Below are 20,166 nucleotides of genomic sequence, written 5' to 3' on the forward strand. Positions count from 1 at the left end.
TAATGAATGCTGAGTTGTGAGGTGAGTTTAACTCTGGATGTGATGGTTAAGATTATATGTCAAAGCATGATTCTCAGTGATTTGGCAGTTACGTAATGATGTAATTTGGCAGTTATATAATGATGTAGTCATCCATCATTTTGTGATCTGATATGGTCAAGCCTCCATTTTCACATAACATTGATTTTTTCATAACAACGTGGTCTTTGGTCCCTAACCATGTTGATAAGTGGGGAGTGGGTGTATTGGTTACAGGGTTTTCTTTGCATTTGTTCGTTTAAGCTATGGTTGAAATCTGTGTTCTTACTGCTTACCTACTTGATAATTTGGTTTTTGTTTATGTTTGTTTGCTTACCTGATCAATTATTGAGAAGTGAAATTTTTTTTGTATTTTTTGAAGCTCTTGTCATTAGGTCTCTATGAGTTGGAATCAACTCGACGGCACTGGGTTTGGTTTTTTTTTGTTTCTTGTTATTAGGTGTCTAAAAACAAGTGTAGAATTATTATATCTTGCTGGTGAATTGAACGTTTTATCAATATGTAGTGACCCTTTCATCTCTTGTGATGACTTCTGCCTGAAAGACTATTTTCTGCCTGATATAGTGTTAGCATCTTTTTTTTCCTTTTTTTGTTGTGCTTTAAGTGAAAGTTTACAGTTGAAGTTAGTTTCTCATACAAAAATTTATACACACATTGTTATATGACCCTAGTTGCTCTTCCTGTAATGTGACAGCACACTCCTCCTTTCCATCCCAGATTTCCTGTCCCCTTTCAACCAGCTCCTGTCCCTTTTTGCCTTCTCATCTCACCTTCAGACAGGAGCTGCCCATTTAGTCTCAGGTATTTACTTGAGCTAAGAAGCATTCTCTTAACATCTTTCTTTTGTTTGGTATTTGCCTGCCTGGGATTCACTTTACTTCCTGAATCTTAGGTCTTAAATTCTCTAAAATTCTCAGTTGTTGACCCTTTGAATATTGTTTCTCCCTCGTCTTCTCTATCCTTTTCCTTGGCAACTCCTTTTAGAAATATGTTGGAATTTCAAGTTGTATCTATCATCTGTGTCTCTTAACCACTTATTTTTTTCATCTTTTTATCTTTCTGTCTAAAGAAACATATAATCCCAATTTTACACAAACTCAGTTCTTTTCTTAGTTTGCTAAGAGTTTTTTATCCAAGGGGGTTTCAGTTGTGGGTATTTTCTTTCAATTATAGGCATTTTTTTCATATATATATATATTTTTTCTTTTGACCTCTGTCTAATCTGCTTATTAACCCATCACTTGAGTTCCTAATCTGTTTATAATATTTTTTATTTCTAGATGTTTGTCATGGATTGAATTATGTCCCCCCAAAAATGTGCATATCAATTTGGCTGGGCCATGATTCCTGGTATTGTATGATTTTCCTGTATGTTGTAAATCCTGCCTGTATGATGTTAATAAGGGAGGATGGGCGGCAGTTGTGTTAGTGAGGCAGGACTCAATCTACAAGATTGGATTGTGTCTTGTGGCAATCTCTTGAGATGTAAAAGAGAGAAGTGAGCAGAGAGACAGGGGGACCTCATACCACCAAGAAAGCAGTGCCAGCAGCAGAGGGTGTTCTCTGGACCCGGGGTCCCTGCATGGAGAAGCTCCTAGTGCAGGGGAACAAGGATAAGAAGGCCAACAGAGAGAGAAAGCCTTCCCCTGGAGTTGATGCCCTGAATTTGGACTTGTAGCCTGAATTTCTCTTTGTTATAGCAACACTAGATGACTAAGACAATGTTCTGTTCGGCTCTTTTGAATTTCTGCCCGATCAGTTTCGATAGACTCTTCTTCCATCATCGTATTTTCAATTCTGTATTTTATTTCTTTACACACATATAACACCTTAATTTTATTCTCTGTATCCAGTAATTCTAATATCTTTGACCTTTGTAGGTGTAATTTTGCTGTCTCTCACTTTTGGGGCTCGTTTCTTCATGTGTTTAGCAATTTCTTGTTGTAAACTCATTTTCATAAAACATTATTTGTGGAAAATTTTTGAGAACCGGGTTTAAAGTATATTCATCTAGAGAGGATCTACAGGCACTGCCAGCCTGTCACTTTCAACTAGATTTTTGACTTGGGGGTTTGAAGGGGCCAGACAGCTCATATAAATTCAGGCCCCAGATCTGCCCGAATGTAACTCTGTGGTTAGGGATCTCAGGCGAGACTCTTTATGTTTTCTTTCCTTTCTACCCAGCCAAGGGTAAGCTAGGCATGACTCCCTTTAATCCTCCTCTCTGTCTGCAGGGCAGTGTTATTGTTGCTACATCATGCAGTGATGGAGCTCCCCTACCAGAGTTAACAGCACTGTCTCCTGTGCACTACCCATGTCCCCTGAATCCTAGCATTAGGCAGAGGCCAGCTCCTGCATATGCACTTATCCCTCTGGATTCCTGCTTCCTTGTTATTTCTGGCATCTGAGAAATTTCCTTACTTCCTGCCAGCTCAGCGCTGAATTTTAAGAGATTTTTTTAAAATACTTGATCCAGCAATATTAGGAGTGCTACAATTTGAGGAGTTTCCCAGAACATCAAACCCACGATGTTCCTTTGGGTTAGGTTTTAAGCAATGAAGTGGATCATGCTTCTTCAATATGCAGTTGTTTTAAACGTTTTATCCAGAGCTCCTTTTCCAAAGAATTGGGTTATTAAATCTATTCTGTGAAATATAACCAAACTAATGAACATTAGTTTCTAACGTCCCAGAAGCACGGAAACATTGATTATGTCACTCTTTCAGAATACTGCAAGTAATTCAGCCATAAAGAGAAATGAAATTCTGATACATGCTATGAAAACATTATGCTAAGTGAAATAAGTCAGACATAAAAGAACGAGTATCGTTTAATCCCATTTAAATTAAATATCCAGAATTGGCAAAAGCATAGAGACCAGAGTAATTAGTGGTTACCAGGAGCAGGTGGGAGGGGAAGATGAGGACATTGCATAAGGGGCACAGAGGTTTTGCTGAGGGTGACAAAAAGTTTGCAAACAGGTGGTGGTGATTGTTATACAACAAGAAGAATATAGCTAATATCACTGAATTGTACACCTAAAAATGGTTGAAATTAAGAAAAAAAAACCTTATGTAATGGTACGTTAAAATAAAAATTATTTTTAAAAAAAAGAAATACTACAAGTAATAGTGAAATGCTACTTAAGATCTTATGTTTATCATTAGAGCTTTCGTGACCTCTTCTGAGGTATAAATTCACATTTTTTATTTATAGATAAATGGCCTTGGAGTTTAGAAATGTTGTCAGAGTTAAGATAATTTTGTGTTCTTTTTACCTTTAGAGGCATAGTTCTCTTTCAGCAGCTCTAAAATAAGAATGAAATGTTACTTCTTTTTGCCAACTATCTAATCTATACATAATTCATAATTCACCCCCTTTTCCTTTTTAACTTTCTTTAAAAACTTAGCATTAATAAGCTATACTGTTTTCCCCCTTTATTGCAGAGGGAAAATTTATCTCATCTTGAAGCAAACAGGAATAGTTTAGATTCAGTTTATTTGTTTTCATTTATTCGTAGTCCTCTGGGTCTAGAAACCGATCATTTGATTGAGTGGATTAATCAAGGATATTTTATGCTGTTTGGTGTCGTCCCTTTCCCCATTCCCCCTTCCCTGGTTGGTAAGTGCTCTGTGTGTGTGCATGTTTGGACTTGTATGTAATATAATTGATTAAAAGTATTTTTAGGGATGCTTAGTGCAACAGATACTTCTACTAGTAATAGACTGAATTCAATTTATACATTTGTAAAATACCAAATGACCTATTATTGTATCTTTATTCCCTTAGGGTAATACTGAACAACCTGTCCAAACTAGCAAGATTGGACTGGGAAGGAGAGAGTATCAGAGTTTACAGCATCGCCATCATTCTCAGCGTTCTAAGTGCCGTCCACCTAAGGGCATGTATTTAACCCAAGAAGATGTGGTAGCTGTTTCCTGTAGTCCCAATGCAGCCAACACCATCCTGAGGCAACTGGACATGGAATTGATTTCTCTAAAACGTCAGGTATTTTATCAAAATCACGTATTTTTATGACTCCGTTATGGTTATCTGCTTTTACCTAGATTGCATTCAGTTGTTTACATATTTTCTCAGCCACAGATTTACATAAGGTTTATTCTTTAAAATTTACCTTTTTTTTTTACAAATGATAAGATGGCCCCTGTCTTTCTGTTTTAGATTTGAATCCTAGCATTGTTAGCTCTCTGATCTTGGGCAAATTATATAGCCTCTCTAAGCTTCAGTTTCCTTTTCTTATTTATGAAATTGGGGATGGTAATCACCCTTCTTTTGTTGGAAATTATTTGAGATGATACATGTAAGTTGTTTAACACAGTGTTTGGTACAGTGTGAATGCTAATCATCATCATCCGTAGTGCTAGTACTAGTATTACTACTGGTAGTATTGTTAAGAGTACAGTCATCATAACTAGGTAGTAGTTAAGAGTCAGGATCAAGAGTCAATGAGCCTACATTCTAACCCTGGCTTATACCATTTACTTACTATACAACCTTAGGGGAACCATTTAACTTCTCTTAGCTTCAGTTTCCTCATCTGGAAAATGAGGATAATAGTATGGTATTTGGGAGAAATTAAATGAGATAATGTGTAAGTGCTTTAAAAATGCCTGGCACATAGTAAGCAAGCACTCTTTTCCTGTTTTTTGGTTGGTTGGTTTTTCTTCTTGTTGTTCTTGTTTTCCCTTTCCCTTAAATCTAGGTACTTGTATTTTCCTTGCCTATATCAACCAACCCCACACAATACAGGAGTGATTGCTGAATCTACATCTCAAGTTCCGACTTTTCTCCTGAGCTCCATAGCTATATTTCAGTTGTCTGCCAGATACCTCATCTTCCTCTGAAGACTTTTTTCCTCTGTTCCCTATCTGTCAAAATGTCAGAATCATCTTTGATTTCTTTTTTACCATTATCACTCACCCACCACAAACCCAAGCAGTAACTAAGTTATATGAGTTTTAACTCTGAAATTTCCTTTAAATCAATCCCCTCGTTTTTATCCCATCACTAATGCCCTTATTTAGTCCCTTTATCACCTTTTGTCTGACAGTAACTGTCCTGTTGATTCTCCTTGCTGTCCACTTCTTCGGCTCCATGTTAACATTGTTGCCAGTGTTGTCTTTTTAAAACATCGGTCCGATCAAGGTCGCTCACCTTAAAGCTCTTCATTCGTTTCCGCTTGAATTTAGCAGGCTACAGCAGAGGTAGACAGGGACTAATCATGTAGGACTTACAAGAAGGCCATGTTAAGAAACTTGAAATTCATCCTGAGTTAGGAAACCACAGAAGTCTTCAAAGAGCGGTATAACATGATCATATTTATATTTTCAGCTATCTCTTTGCATTTTTTTTAGTAGTTTCTCTAAGAAGTACAGTATACATCTTTAGCTTACCACGATCTACTTAGAGTTAGTATTACAATATACCGCGTTAGCTGCCTGTGCTTTCTTACTAGCATTTATTCCCTGACCCTTTGAAATCTAGTTTCTGCCCCCACATCCATCCCAGTTGTACCACTGAAAAAGCTATTTTAAGATTGTTTATGAACAAGTTGCCAGGTCTACTGCACTCTTCCTTGTTCTTATCTCCCTTCACTGCTCAGTAATATTTGACACTGTCAACCATTTCTTCATTCTCAGAATTCCTTTCCCTGGACTTTTATGACACTGGACTCTCTTAAGTATACATTTGATTGAATGCTTAGTCTTTAGTCAAACCATCAATGCTTAAAGAGGACTCCCATCTTCTAACCACAGCACTCCTTCTCTTTGGAAAACTTCTAAAAAAGCTTTGCCTACAATATTAATAAAGTATTCAGTTTTTTTTTTTTCTAGTGATGAATAAAATGTGCTCATTCAGTATGAACTTCATCCTCAGTACTACTACTTCTACACTGTGGACTATTTTTATTGACTTTTAAAAAGAGATTTAAAAAAAATAATAATTTATTTCATTTGTTGTTGAGAATATGCACTATGAAAACTTTACACCAATTCACGTTTCTGCATACATCATTCAGTGACATTGAGTACATTCTCACCTTCCTTTTCTGAGTTGTTCCTCCCCCATTAACATAAACTCACTGCCCCATAAGATTCCTGTCTGATCTTTCAAGTTGCTGTTGTCAGTTTGATCCCGTATAGACAGATCTTAAGAGTGTAATGCTCAAGGAAGACATTCTTTATTAAGTTGTTTGGTTTTTAGAAGACTTTAAGGGATATTTTTGGTTTAAGGTTTAAAGATTATCTTAGGGCAGTAGTTTCAGGGGTTCATCCAGCCTCTGTGTCTTCAGAAAGCCTGGAGTCCATGAGAATTTGAAATTCTGTTCTGCGTTTTCCCCCTTTTGATCAGGATTCTTCTGTAGAATCTTTGTCCAAAATGTTCATTAATGGTAGCCAGGCACCATCCAGTTGTTCTGTCTCATGGCAAAGGAGGCAGTTGTTCATGGAGGCAATTATCCACATATTGTTTCCTCCTCCTATTTATGACTCTCCTTCTTCCTCTGTAGAGAACAGTTGTTGTACATTGGATGGCTGCTTGCAAGTTTTTAAGACCCCAGGCCCTACACAACAAATGAGGGAGTAGAACAGAAACATTAAACATGTTATTAGGCCAATTATCTGAGATATCCCATGAAACCCTGACCCTAAACCTCCAAACCGAGAAACAAATCCCATGAGGTGGTTGGTTGTACATAACCACACTCAGGCGCTACACTTCTTTTTGTTGTTTTAAATATATGTATCACACAACTTTTGCTCATTCAGCTTTTTACAGGTGTACAGCTTATTGACATTAATTGGCTGTGCAGCCCTCCCCTTAAGCAATGCAATTTTTCCATCACCGTAAACTGAAACTCAGTACTCCATAAGCAGTAACCCCTCTTTCCTCTCTCCCTCCCACCCCTGGTAACCACTAAGAAACTTTGGCCACTGTACTTTTGCCTGTTCTTGCCTTTTTGTATAAATGAGATCATACAGTATTTCTCCTTTTGTGATTGACTTATTTCACTGAGCATAAGGTTTTTGATCTTCATCCGTGTTGTAGCGTGAATCATTTCTCTTTCTGGCTGAGTAGTAGTCCATCGTGTGTAGGTACCACATTTTGTTTATCTGTTCATGTGTGGGCAGTTCTACTCTGTCCTGTAGGGTCGCTATGAGTCGGAATCGACTCAACAGCACTGGCTTTTATTCATGTGTTGATAGGCATTTAGGCTTTTTCCACCTTTTGGCTATTGTGAATAGTGCTGCAGTGAACATACATATACAAGCCTTTGTTTGAGTCTGTGCTTTCAAGTGTTATGGGTGTATACTCAGGAGTGGAATTGTTGGCTCACATGGTAGTTCTGTTTTAGTTTTTTGAGGCATTGCCACAGTGTTTTCCACAATGGGTGCACCATTTTGCGTTCCCACTAGCAATGGATTAAAAAAAGAACGAAAACCAAACCCATTGCTGTCGAGTCAGTTCCAATTCCTAGTGACCCTAGAGGACAGAGTAGAAGTTTCCAAGGAGTGGCTGGTAGATTTGAACTGCTGACCTTTTGGTGAGCAGCCATAGCACTTAACCACTACAACATTTGTTACTAAAAGAACTTTTTTTTTAAGCTTTAAGCTCCTTTCTTGATTATTCATTTGATATGTGACATAGTGAAGGTTTGCACTCGTGAGTTACAAACTCTGCTAGCTATTGTTACTTTTATATCCCAAGAGCATCTCATATAGAATGTCCAAACTGAATTATTCCACACCCACCCTAGTTCTGTTCTTCTTTTTGCATGTTTTCTCTTGGTGACTAGCACCACATACAGTCAGTTACTAAGCCAGTGACCCAGGAGTTATCCTTGATTCCTCCTCCTTAATTTTCCACAATCAAGTGTTTACAAAGACATCTTAATTTTGTTTCCAAGTTGTTTCTTTAACTTGGCTGTGTACACCACCACTACTTCTTCATTCCTACTGCTTTAATTAAAAGTCCTCAACATTTCTCATCTGGATTATTAAATTAATTGTTAAATTAATCCTCTTTTACCACATTTCTTTCTCTACATTATTACTGGAATGATCTTTCTAAAAGGCCAAGATGGTCATGTTGCTCCCTTGCTTAAAAATCCTTTAGATTTCCAACAGTCTTAGGCAAAATTTAAACCCCTTTTCTAGCCCCAGACTGACTTCTTGCCCATACATTAGGGCCTTCCTGTCTTCCTAAATGCTATTCTGCTTGGAATGCATTCCCCACCCCCAACATTGTCTGCGTATTTAATGCTTAGTAATCCTTTAGAACTCAGTTTAGGTGTCATCTCTGAAAAACCTTCCCTAATCTTCATCACTGCCTGCTCACCGACACATGCACAAACACACTTATTCTCTTTTTCCCTCTCTGCACATCTAGTTAGGTGTTTTGACATTTATCGTACTTTTATATTTATTCATCTCTCCACTTAACCTGTGAATTCCTCAGGGACTGAGACTATATTTTATCTCCATGTGTCTGTCTGACATGCCAACCACCTCACCACCGTGGTGCCATCCGAGATTTATACATTTTAGTTGTGTTTTTAAGATCTCTGGTGAAAAAAAAAAATTCACAAGTCATTTTATAAATGTTTGATTGCTTATAGTGAAAAATAACAAACACAGGAAAAGAAAGTAAGTGAAAAAAAATCCCAGTCCTTAATATTCTAAGTGGAAACTAACAGTATTTCTAGTAGAAAATTGGTATGGTTCAAATTTGGGTTCTACTTCTTGTATCTGTGACCTGGGAAAAATTTCTTAACTTCTCTATGCCCTACATTTCCCATCTGTAAAATGGTTGTAATAGAAGTAGTCAGTTCTGCTGTAATGCTTATTTTGAAAACATGAATTTGTCCCAGCACAGTTAATATACTAGGGAAGAGTTTGAGCATAATGTGAATTTTGTGTTTGTTTATGGGTAATATTATCAGTGAAAAACTGTACCCTGCTAAACTGAGCTGGGTATGAATATATAGAATGTGTGTGTACAAATACCTCAAATGCAGGGGCAGATTAATCCTGATGTGATGAAATCCTGTGTGAAATTGTTCATCACAGATTAGAAAGTACATGCAAGTAAGCCCGGGTTTACCTTGCTTACTGGGTCATCCACCCAGTAAGGCTTTGATTCAGTAGGAAGGTGTTGCAGGGTTGGGAGAGAGACAGATGCTAGCCGTACCTTGAAGCAGAATGTTTGATGTGGTGAAAAAATGTGAAATTGTTCCTTACAGATTAGTAAGTAAGCACAAGTAAGCCTATGCTTATCTTGCTTATTGGTTAATCCACCCCTGGTCAGATGTCTACCAGTTACTTCAGTTCACCATGTGGGTTATGAGCCACACACATCCACATCTGGTGTTAAAACTTTTTTTCTGATAACCCTCCTTCCGCCATTTTACAGTAACTCACAAGCTGTGACCATTTCTATGCCCACTTCAGAAGCAAACTGAAGGTCTTTTTCAAGATACAATGCCATCTTTATTCTAGTATTTATGAATTTTTATACTATTTATCATGAAAAGTATTTATGAATTTTTATACTATTTATCATGGAAAGTATTTATGAATTTTTGTACTATTTATCATGTATGTAAGTGTGCTACCATTTTTATTAGGTTCTTTTTATGTATCATTGACAAAGTTTTGGGTGTTATGTCCCTTTCTTTGTGGAATTTGTATAGTATGATGACTTTTAAAGAATGTTTGTGTCGAGTTATAGCAGAGCTGATTTTACTTACTTTATAAGGTTTTGGGGATTAAGTGATTTATTACATATAAAGCACTGAGAATGATGTTTGTGTACATCATAAACAATATTGCCACCTTCATTAGTAGCAGCAGAATAAATGTTATTTGGTGAAAACATTATGGTAATGAGACATACTGATGGAATTTAATTTCTATATGTGCCACTTGTCTTTGGTTATAAGAGACATTGTTAAAAGCTATTCAGGGACTGTAACTTACAGCCTTTGTCTATTAGTTGATGTGTATATTAGTTGAATGAGTGATGTGTCGTACTCTTAAGTGTTAAATGTATCTTCTTGAAATAAAATTGAAGAGGGTTTTGGTTACCCTTTTTATCTATTGAGTAGTCAGATATTTACCTAAGTACTAAGTGATCTGATTCACATTTTGGATTATTTTATTGAAGGTTCAGAATGCTAAGCAAGTTAACAGTGCACTTAAACAGAAAATGGAAGGTGGAATTGAAGAATTCAAACCTCCTGAGGTATGTTTTTGAAGAATACATGTGATTAAGTGGTGGAACTCTGTTCTTTGAGTTGTCCAGTGTTCAACTACTGTTCGGGTCACATGTGTTATTAATACTTTGCAGGATTCATAATATAAATCAGTCCATTTTGGCATGTAGATAGTTGGCCTTTTGTGAGTTGACTAATGATTTTGTGCTTAAACCATTTCTTTCCTGCTCCTGACAGTTCACATCAAGCAGAGTAATTAGAGAAAACAGCTGTATGAGGAGGCACAGTGCGTGTGAGACTAGAGGGCCATCAGATGAGTAAGCCAGCGCAGTTTTGTCTTGACAGCAAGGAAAAGATCACTAGAACAGGAGCTCATCTTGACAATTTTAGTAAATTTTTACTTTAAGGTATTTGTCTTTTGTTTCAGATTTCCAATTAGTATTTCAGTATGTAAAGTGACATCCATGTACTCATATCCCTGAAAATAAAATCTAAAAACAAGACGTAGATTGACCATTTTCTCAAGTCTTATTTATATTTCAGGTGAAACCTAAATATGTTTTCTAATATTTGTGATAATTATAGGATTACTTAAATGCCCTTAAGGTCCAATCAAGTCTGTCTTTTTGTAGGAGCTTCTATAATAAAATCTTTTTTTTTTAATATTCTTCATATCCTGGATTTGCCTTTCTATGTATGTAATAGTCAAATAATCTTATTTGGTTCTAATGGGACTTTTTTCCTCCCAAATCGTAAGTTGACTGAAATATCTACAAATGAAATACATTTGAGGGGCTGGGGGGAAGCAGAAGAAAAGTGCTTCAGAAATATGTGTTCTTAATGATTAGAATCTTTCAGGAAGGAAGAATCATTATGAAAAGTTGTTTTTGTTTTCAATAATCCCTTTCAAGGGGTTAAATAATTTAAAAGAATGAAAAATGTATATACTAATATACTAAACCTACAAGTAAACTGACATTCTAGTAACATTTATTTAAGGACAATGTAATACAAAAATATTACTTTACTTTATGTGATCTTATTATAACAAAAAATCATTTTTAATTTTTTTTTTATTTGGAAGATGCATATAAGCAAAACACTTTAAATGCCTATAATTGCAAATTGAAAAATTAAATAAGATAGAAGAGCTTTATGCCAAGAAGTTAAACAAATTGGAGAAATTCCTAGGAAAATACGTTTTACCAAAATTGTCTCAAAAAGAAAGAAAACCTGAATAATTTATAATCATTAAATAAATTGAAGAAATAATTAGCAATCTTCCTCACAAGAAACACCAAGTCCAGACAGTTTTATTGGACAAATCTACCAAATGTTCAAGGAAAGGATAATTCCGATCTTAAACAAAATTTCCAGAAAATTACAGGACAGCCTTGTTAACATTATATAAAGTAAGACATGAAAGTATAATAGTACTTTATAACTTTCCCATATACTACCTCATTTCAGCTTCACATAAATCCAGAGAAGTAGGTAGAGCAGATACTATTATTTTACATAAGGAAACTGGGACTCAAAGAAGTTAACTGACTTCTTCAAGGTCTCATGACTAGTAATGATCGGACTCTGGCCCGATTTCAGATTTTTAAGAGTCCCGGTTGTAATCTTACGTTAGTGTATATCACGCTGCCTCTTACTTTTGGACATTTTTATATAATAGCAGAACTGAATGTTAGATTCTCACGTTTTAATGTAATTATTGGTTTAGAAGTTATCAAATATTTATTATATATTTTGGTTTATTATAAAAACTGATCAAAATAAAACAACCACAGTCTTAACAGTCTGCCATCCATACATTGAAGTTTGAATATTACTTTGAGGTTGATTTATAGAACTCACAGGACTTGTAAAACATACATGTTTTATCATCTAGAAAATGCCCAGGGTGTATTTATATTTATCATATTTCTATTGCTTTGTGGGAGTAAGGGACAATATGAATATATGTATTTCAAAATACTAGATTAACAATCACAGTATAGACTTTGAGAAATCATTGTTTTCATCCCTTACCTTCAGGTTAGACCATACCTAATCAATGCATGTTACAACCTTTGGAATAATTACACAGGTCATTAAATGAAGTAACTCAACTGGAAGTAAACAGTTACTAAGATGCTTTACTTATTAATTTGGTTGTATTTGTTATTTTCATTTAGGGAAGAATTTGGTGAAGAAAGCCCATTCACTTCCACAAGTATTTACTGATCACCTATTTCGTGTAAGGTGCTGTGTTAAGCACTGTGAGAAGTGTGTGGGACAGGGGAAACACATAAAAATGAAGAAGATGCGGCTTTTCCCACCTTCTTTAAAAAAAAAAAATCAATCTAGATGTTTAAGACAGACTGATAAAAGTTTTATGATAGGTTTGTAAGTAAAGCGTTACACGAAAACAGAGTTGGGCATTATTCATTCTAGCTAGGATAATTAGGAACTGCTTCTTAGAGGGGAGTGTTCCAGGCAGAAGGAATAACATAAACAGTGGTTTGATATTGAGCAGCACATTCAAAATATAAATCCAGTGGGGAAAATTAAAAGCACTTTTAGAAACCAGCCAACAAGTATTCCCTGCATACTTGTTATGTGCTCATTATTGTGCTAATTAATATTGAGAATTCAGTGGAAGTGTAAAACCATCTTTTTTCTAGAAGCATGTTGTCTTCTGCGGAAGGCAGCCTATGAGAGGGATGTTGAATAAGGTTGAGCAGAGGCTTCTTTAGGATAGGGATGAGTGGGCAAGGTCCAGAGTATGAAAGTCCTTGTGAAAGCTAGAGATTTGCCTTTTTAATTCAGTCAAATGGAAAAACTGTATTAATTTCTTCAATATAGGTAGTTTGTAATGAAAAATTTTAATTTTAGGAAAATAATCCTTTCTGTATTATGCAGAATAAATTAGAACAGAGAAGCTATAGCTGCTAAAATGCTAAGTTTGTGATTAATAAAGTGAAATGATGAAGGACTGTCAGGTAGGATTGGGTATTAGCTGTAGGAATAGACAGCAAATGATGAACTCAAAGAACATTTCAAAGTAGAAATTAATGCGATTCTTTGAAAGTATGTAAGAGTGTTGGGGGTGGAGAATGGATAGTCCGTTTTGTTATGCTTTGTTTTATTTTGGATGGAGGTGGGTAGGTGGGGACAAAGAAATTAATGAATCACAGGAACGAAGACTAATTACAGCTGAGAAAAGAGTACTTTTGAAGCTAGAAGTTTCCCCACCTTTTGATGTTTTCGTGCAGAGATGGATGGCATCCTTTTATTAGGGACTCTGAATGGAATTTTCAGTATTAGATAGAAGGTTTAACTTGATGATCCTTTCCCAACTCTTCCAGTTCTAATAGTGTGAATGGGAAAGATGTGAAGACAAGCTAGTTTAGCTAGGAAAGGATGCTGTAAAGATTCTGAATTCACTAAGGATGACACAGACTGTTCTAGAAAGCTCTTTGGGGCCTTTTGCATTATTATATTTTAAAACAGCATTCAGTTTGGGGTTCGTTGTAGAAGAATATACTCAGTGGTACCACCTACTCAGTGGTACCACCTAGCAAGCCACAAATACCACGCGATTTTAGATTCTAGATGTATTGTAGTTTTTCTTTCTTAAAATTAAATCTCTATCAAAGTTTCTTGGGTTTAAAAGAGAATATAAAAATCAGTAACTTGCAGGAATCCTGTATATTAAACATTTTTTTTTGTTCTTTTTCCTTCAGACTTCTCCCTCTTCCACTGCTCCCGTTTTGTCACACAGACTATTCAATCCTATACAATGTCAACGTCCCCTTGGATTTTTTCTACTGAAGCTTTGTAAAGGTTAATGTTGACAATGATGACCAAATTCCACAACTCTTAACTCCTCCTCCTTTTTCTGAGCCTTTGACATAGATGACTACCTATCTTTCTTTCTTTAACTTTTGAGAGGTTAAGTTCTCTCTTATTACTATTATGTTCCCTTCTCAGCTGTAATTTTCCTTTCTATACTTAAATATAAATATGGACTTTCTCTAAGCTTTTATCTTCAGAATTTCTTTCTTTCTCTCTCGCCCCCTCTTGGATATATCATACAGTCTCACAACTCAATGTTTAAAAGTCACGTCATGTGTATATTTAAATGACACAAATTCAACCATAGGCACTCAGCCAAATAAAAAAGAGAATGTGTTTAATAATAGCAAGTTTAGTAGTGCTGGCAGTTCTGTCTGGATGGCATTTATTGAATGTATGCCCAGAGTGAGCAGTTATGAGCTGGAAACTGTAAATCCTACTCTTCCTTTACTCAGTCTTAGCTTCCACATGCCTCCTATGTGAGCATCTCGTTGAACTGAGTGAGAATCTAATGTTTGAATTTTTTTTCTACACAACACTTTTGTAAATTCAAGCCAACAGTTTTCACCTGAAAAACTAGTGGTCCATTCCAATGCTAAAAGAATACCTAACTGCATTAACTTATTGAGAGACTCTGTGCCTGTCTCCATTGCTGCTTTTGTAAGGATTCTTCAGGGGTAATTTTGGGGGAAGAAACACCTTTATTTAAGTCACAGGCTGATTTTAGAACCCCACATCTGAGTAAGATATGACTCCATTTTACTCCCTTATAGAAAGTCCTCAAACCTTTGCGTGAATAAATTAATATAATACAGCCTCCAGTGGGAGTTCCACCTGAATGTCCTACCTAATACCTCATTTTCAGTGTATCCCAAATTCAGTTCATCTTAGCCTCACCTTCTCACACCTCCCAAATCAGCATTTCTTGACTTCCTAGGTTCTTAATGGCATCACACTTCTCCCAGCTGTCCAGGCTTAAAATCTTATTCTGGTTATAATCATACATTTGCCATCCCATCCCTCTCTCCCAGAAAAATGATTGCAAATTAAATTTAGTGTGAACTTACCAACCTTCATTTTCACTGCCTTTCCAAAGCGGGGGGACCTTATATTTTTTTGTTAGGTGCCGTTGAGGAAGTTCCGACTCATAGTGATCATCTGTACAACAGAATGAAACACTGCCTGGTCCTGTGCCATCATCACAGTCATTGCTATATTTTAGCCCATTGTTGGAGCCATTGTGTCAGTGCATCTCATTGAGGGTCTTCCTCTTTTTCTCTGACCCTCTGCTTTACCAAGCGTGATGTGCTTCTCTATGAACTGGTCCCTCATGATAACATGTCCAAGGTACCTGAGACAAAGTCTCCTAAGGAGCATTCTGGCTGTGCTTCTTCTAAGAGAGATTGGATCGTTCTTCTGGCAGTCCATGGTATATTCAGTATTCTTCACCAACAGCATAATTCAAAAGTGTCAGTTCTTATTTATTGTCTAGTTTCTCATGCATGAGGCAATTGAAAATGCTGTGGTTTGGGACAGGCGCACTTTAGTCCTCAAAATGACATCTTTGCTTTTTAACACTTTAGAGAAGTTTTTGCAGCAGATTTGCCTAATGCAGTGCGTCATTTGATTTCTTGACTTTGCTTCCATGGATGTTGATTGTGGATCCAAGTAAAATGAGGTCCTTGACAACTTACAGTCTTTACTCTGTTTATCATGATGTTGCTTGTTGGTCCAGATGTGAGAATTTTTGTTTTTTTTACGCTGAGGTGTAATCCATACTGAAGGCTGTGGTCTTTGATCATCAGTAAGTGCTTCAAGTCGTCTTTGCTTTCAGCAAGCAAAGTTGTGCCATCTGCATATCACAGGTCATTAATTAATCTTTCTCCAGCTCTGGTATCGCATTCTTCTTCTTACAATCCAACTTCTTGGATTATTTTACTTTAGTTAAATATTGTCAACTTTCCAGGCTTATTTCTCACCTCTTCCTGACACAAATCCCATTGTTCTCTTCACATGGAATACCTTCTCCTCATTTTTGCCTGTCAGAATTTTCTCCTATTCTAAAACCCATCTTAGTTTCCAGCCCTGCCAACTTTCCTTTTTCTTGCTCCTTTTCTCGCACTCCAATCATTGTGTTTTTTTTTGCCTGTCTTTGAATCTCAAATTGTACAAATGGCATGGGTGCAGCACCTGACCTCTAACTTCACAACGGAGAACAAGAATCAACATCAACAGCCCAAGGCGATTCCTTTGAGACAGAGATGGGACATGCCTCTTCTCTCTGCCATCTTTACCAATTTTGACACCAACCATCCGTCCCCTGGCATTCTCTACTTCACTACTGGTTTTGATAATTCATTGCAGTGGCCACACAGAACTCACAGACCATACTCACAGTTAGGGGTTTATCAGAGAAGTAACAGGTTACAATTCAGGTTCAGGAACACTCAGGATTCAATTCTTCCATCAGGACAGCCTCTTTGCAGCCCATCCTCTTCTCAACCGTGCCAGCAGGCATGCCTCTTTCTGGCCCCTGGCCACTGACTTGCTCCAACAAGTGTTACAAAGCTCTTTTGGCCCTTTGGCCTTTGCCCTACTCAGGCAAGTGTTACAAAGCTCCTTTTAGCTCTGCCGCCAAGTACACTGAGGCACCCTACTCCGCTGGTAAGCCTTGGCCAGAAGGCTTTCAGCTCTAGCTTTGTGAGTCGGCAAACATAGCTCCACCAAGTGCCAGGAGGCACCCTACTCCACCAGCAAGCCTCCTTCCCAAAGGCTTTCTCCCCTCTGGGCCAGGAAGCCCAGCACGCTGTCTTCTGCTGGTCTCCTGCTTCTGCTGCCTTTGCTACTGCCGTTTCTCTGCCACTGCTTCTCTCCTTCTTGCTGTCCTCAGTGTTAGAGCTCTCTGTCTCCTGGGTCTACGAGGGTCTCAGCGCAGGAATACCAGGTCCAAAGGATGCACTCCGCTCCTGGCTCATCTTCCTTGGTAGTGATGAGATCCTCTCTGCATCTAGGATAGCTCATTTTAAGTATACCAGAATGGCAAAACTGACCAGTACCTTCGTTAGGGTCCCATAGATCTTATTTGCATAGTCCCACCCCACACCTGTGCCATGAATTTTATTTGCATTATTAACACACTACCCAGTCCCCTCGATGGGCCACAATTACCTTATTTGTGTAGTCCCACCCAGCTACTTGGGTAGGAGTTACGAGACCATAGTGAGAAAGGCCATGTAAAACAATTCATCACACCGCACCAATATACCCTGTATTGTTTGCTTTTAATTATAGTTATTCATGTTCATCCCATCTCCTAATTAGATTATAAGCATTAGGAAGTTTAGATGACGTGTCTGTATTCGGTCATCTTTATTGTAGGCATACGTAAAAACATTTGTTGATATTTAAAAAAATATTTATTTTTTGTTCGCTTTTCGTTAATGATACCTTTTTTCAAGATTTACACCAAAACCAACCCACTGCTGTCGAGTTGATCCTGACCCATACTGTGAGTTTATGGGACACAGTAGAACTGCCCCATAGGTTTTCCAAGGCTGTAACCTTATGGAAGCAGACTGCCACACCTTTCTCTCATGGGGCAGCTCTTGGGTTCAAACTGCCAACCTTTTGATTAGCAGCTGAGCATTTTAACCACTGTGCCACCAGGACTCCTTTTCAGATTTAACAAGCCAGTTAATCAAATTCTGTTTGCTCAGACACTTTATTTGTTGCCCATTGTCTTCAGGTCGTTTCTGACTCATAGCAACTCTATAGGACAGAGTAGAACTGCCCCATAGGGTTTCCAAGGAGCGCCTGGTGGATTTGAACTGCCAGCCTTTTGGTCAGCAGCTGTAGCCCTTAACCACTACACCACCAGGTGCTGTGCTTGGTGCTTTTACATACATTCTAAATATATCCTCGTGTATTTATGTTTGATCCTCAGAACAACTTGCATCGTAGGTCTTACGGGGGTCCTTAGAGTTCAAGCACTCACTGATCTAGAGGAAGCCCCAAGAAGCGCAGGTGGCCAAAAAAAAAGATACTGACTAATGCACTGATCCCTTTTGAAATTCGGCTCTGCTCGTCAACTTTTCCTAGTGAGCTCTGGCATTATCCATCCCATCCACCATATCAACATCTTTCTCTGTCACTCTCTTGCTAATACGGTGCAAATATAGCACAAATCAAAGTAAAATTTCAAAAGATGCAAGACTTCAGGATGTCTGTGAAGGTGTAAGAGAGTGGTTTAAATCACCCGCAGGATTGTTGTAGATGAGTGTCCAGCTGAGTTAACAACTGAAGAAAAAAAGATGATTTAGAGGCCAGCACTTCAGAAGAAGAATTTGTCAAAAGAATAATTTGAGAAAAAATGATTAAGAGGAAATTGAGAAAATGAACTGATTTTTACAACTCATAGTTTCATATTTCATATTAAGTTGCAATCAACCCTTTATTTTTCATCATTCATTATGAAATATTTGGCCCTATTTTAAGTAGGTGCCAGAACCAGTTTTTCTTGGGTACCAAGGACCTCTTTGATCAACCTTTCACAGCTGAGATAGAATAAGATGGCCTGGATATTAACTCAAATATTACCTCCTACTCCATTCTTGTTACTCCCCTTTTTTTGGAACATACGTTTAAATTTCTAGTTTTCCCCCCATCACCACCTTTTTCATTTGTTTCTTTTCCCTTTTTTTGCTTTGGTTCACCCTTTACTTAACACAGCTTCTGTGTGTTTCCTCATCGTTTTTCCTATTCCCCTTCTTTCTCTCTTCCTTTTTTGCTACTGTTCCTTTGCCTCTGTGCTAGTATCCTAACCTTAAGGCTTGTTTCGTAGCCACCATCTTAATCTCATTATCTGAAATTCAGTGCTTTTTGTTCTGGGTTTTTCCCTTCCTTTCTCTTGTAATAAAAATACTTTTTTCTAATTTTGCATTTTTGTTTCATCTTTTCTTCATTCATGATGAAAAAGTTGGTGTTACCCAGAGTCTCTCTGTACTGTAGAAACTCTTAACTGCTTAAGACCACAGGTGAGGTGAGACCTAAACACTCTTCTCCACTCAGGAACCCTTTCTTCTGTTTTGTCCAGTGTGCTTAGGTATTACACCAGGCCACTTTTTCTTGGCAGCTCCTACTGCAAGCCTCTGTAAACCAGTGTGCTTATTTCTGTCCTTCCATCCACCCACTGCCAAAACCCTTGATTTCCTAGTCAGTAGGTATACCCAAATGAACTTTGATTAGGTATTTAATATTGTGATATTACCGTAATAGGCATACCCTAAACCTAGGTTTTTAAAAAAAAAAAAAAAAATGGGAAATCTTGGGTGCGGGGTGGGGGGGGGTGGGGAGCGGGGATCCATTCTTATCAATGAGTCACTTTTCACTTCAGAAATTTAAAGAAATAGTTTAAGACTTAAGCCTGGGTCTACAGTTCTGTGTTAATTTATATCACTGCTGTTGTGGGGTAAGGATAAGTTTAATGTAAATATCAAGGGAAGGAATTTTAGAGATTAACAGATCCTTTCAAAAGGAAATAAAGCCTTTTAAACTGTTTAAAACTAGGCCTGAATTAATATCCACAGGGTGTGATAGGAGCATTGTAGTCAGAAAATAGAGAGACTAATAGATATTCTCAGGTTTTAATGTCTCTGACTAGCGCATAAACGCAACTGTTGTTCATTCTCCCAAACTGGAGCGTTTCTCTTTCATTATCTTTCTGTGTGGGTAAAAGGTAATGCAGAATATATTGTTTAATCTTTGTAGAAATTCAGTCTTCATAAATTAGAGTTTTAGTAATCTCGTGTCTGTGATTTGGTGAAAAGTTAAAAAAAAAATAAGCACTTTGGAAAAACGTCTGTCTTCATATCCTCATTAGGAAACTTCTCTTTAATTTTGTAGTCAAATCAGAAAATTAATGCCCGTTGGACCACAGAGGAGCAGCTTCTAGCAGTGCAAGGTATATTAAAGATAAGCAGTTATTGTTGTTAATAATTATCTTTAACTTTTCATGAAAAGTGACTACCATAGTTCTTCCCTTCCTTTAG

At 37.2% G+C, this 20,166-nt stretch overlaps 1 protein-coding gene across 5 annotated transcripts in view; it reads left to right on the forward strand.

The window, feature by feature from the left end:
- Positions 1–20,166, forward strand: part of RCOR3 (REST corepressor 3) — a 57,711-nt gene that overhangs the window by 25,597 nt on the left and 11,948 nt on the right. For all 5 annotated transcript variants that reach the window (XM_049858622.1, XM_049858623.1, XM_049858625.1 and 2 more), the window contains 3 exons: positions 3,829–4,047; positions 10,225–10,302; positions 20,021–20,078. In XM_049858622.1, coding sequence (XP_049714579.1) covers positions 3,829–4,047; positions 10,225–10,302; positions 20,021–20,078 — 355 coding nt within the window. The remainder of the gene's footprint in view (positions 1–3,828; positions 4,048–10,224; positions 10,303–20,020; positions 20,079–20,166) is intronic.

The sequence above is a fragment of the Elephas maximus genome, chromosome 18, assembly GCF_024166365.1.
Source record: "Elephas maximus indicus isolate mEleMax1 chromosome 18, mEleMax1 primary haplotype, whole genome shotgun sequence".
Taxonomy (NCBI): domain Eukaryota; kingdom Metazoa; phylum Chordata; class Mammalia; order Proboscidea; family Elephantidae; genus Elephas; species Elephas maximus.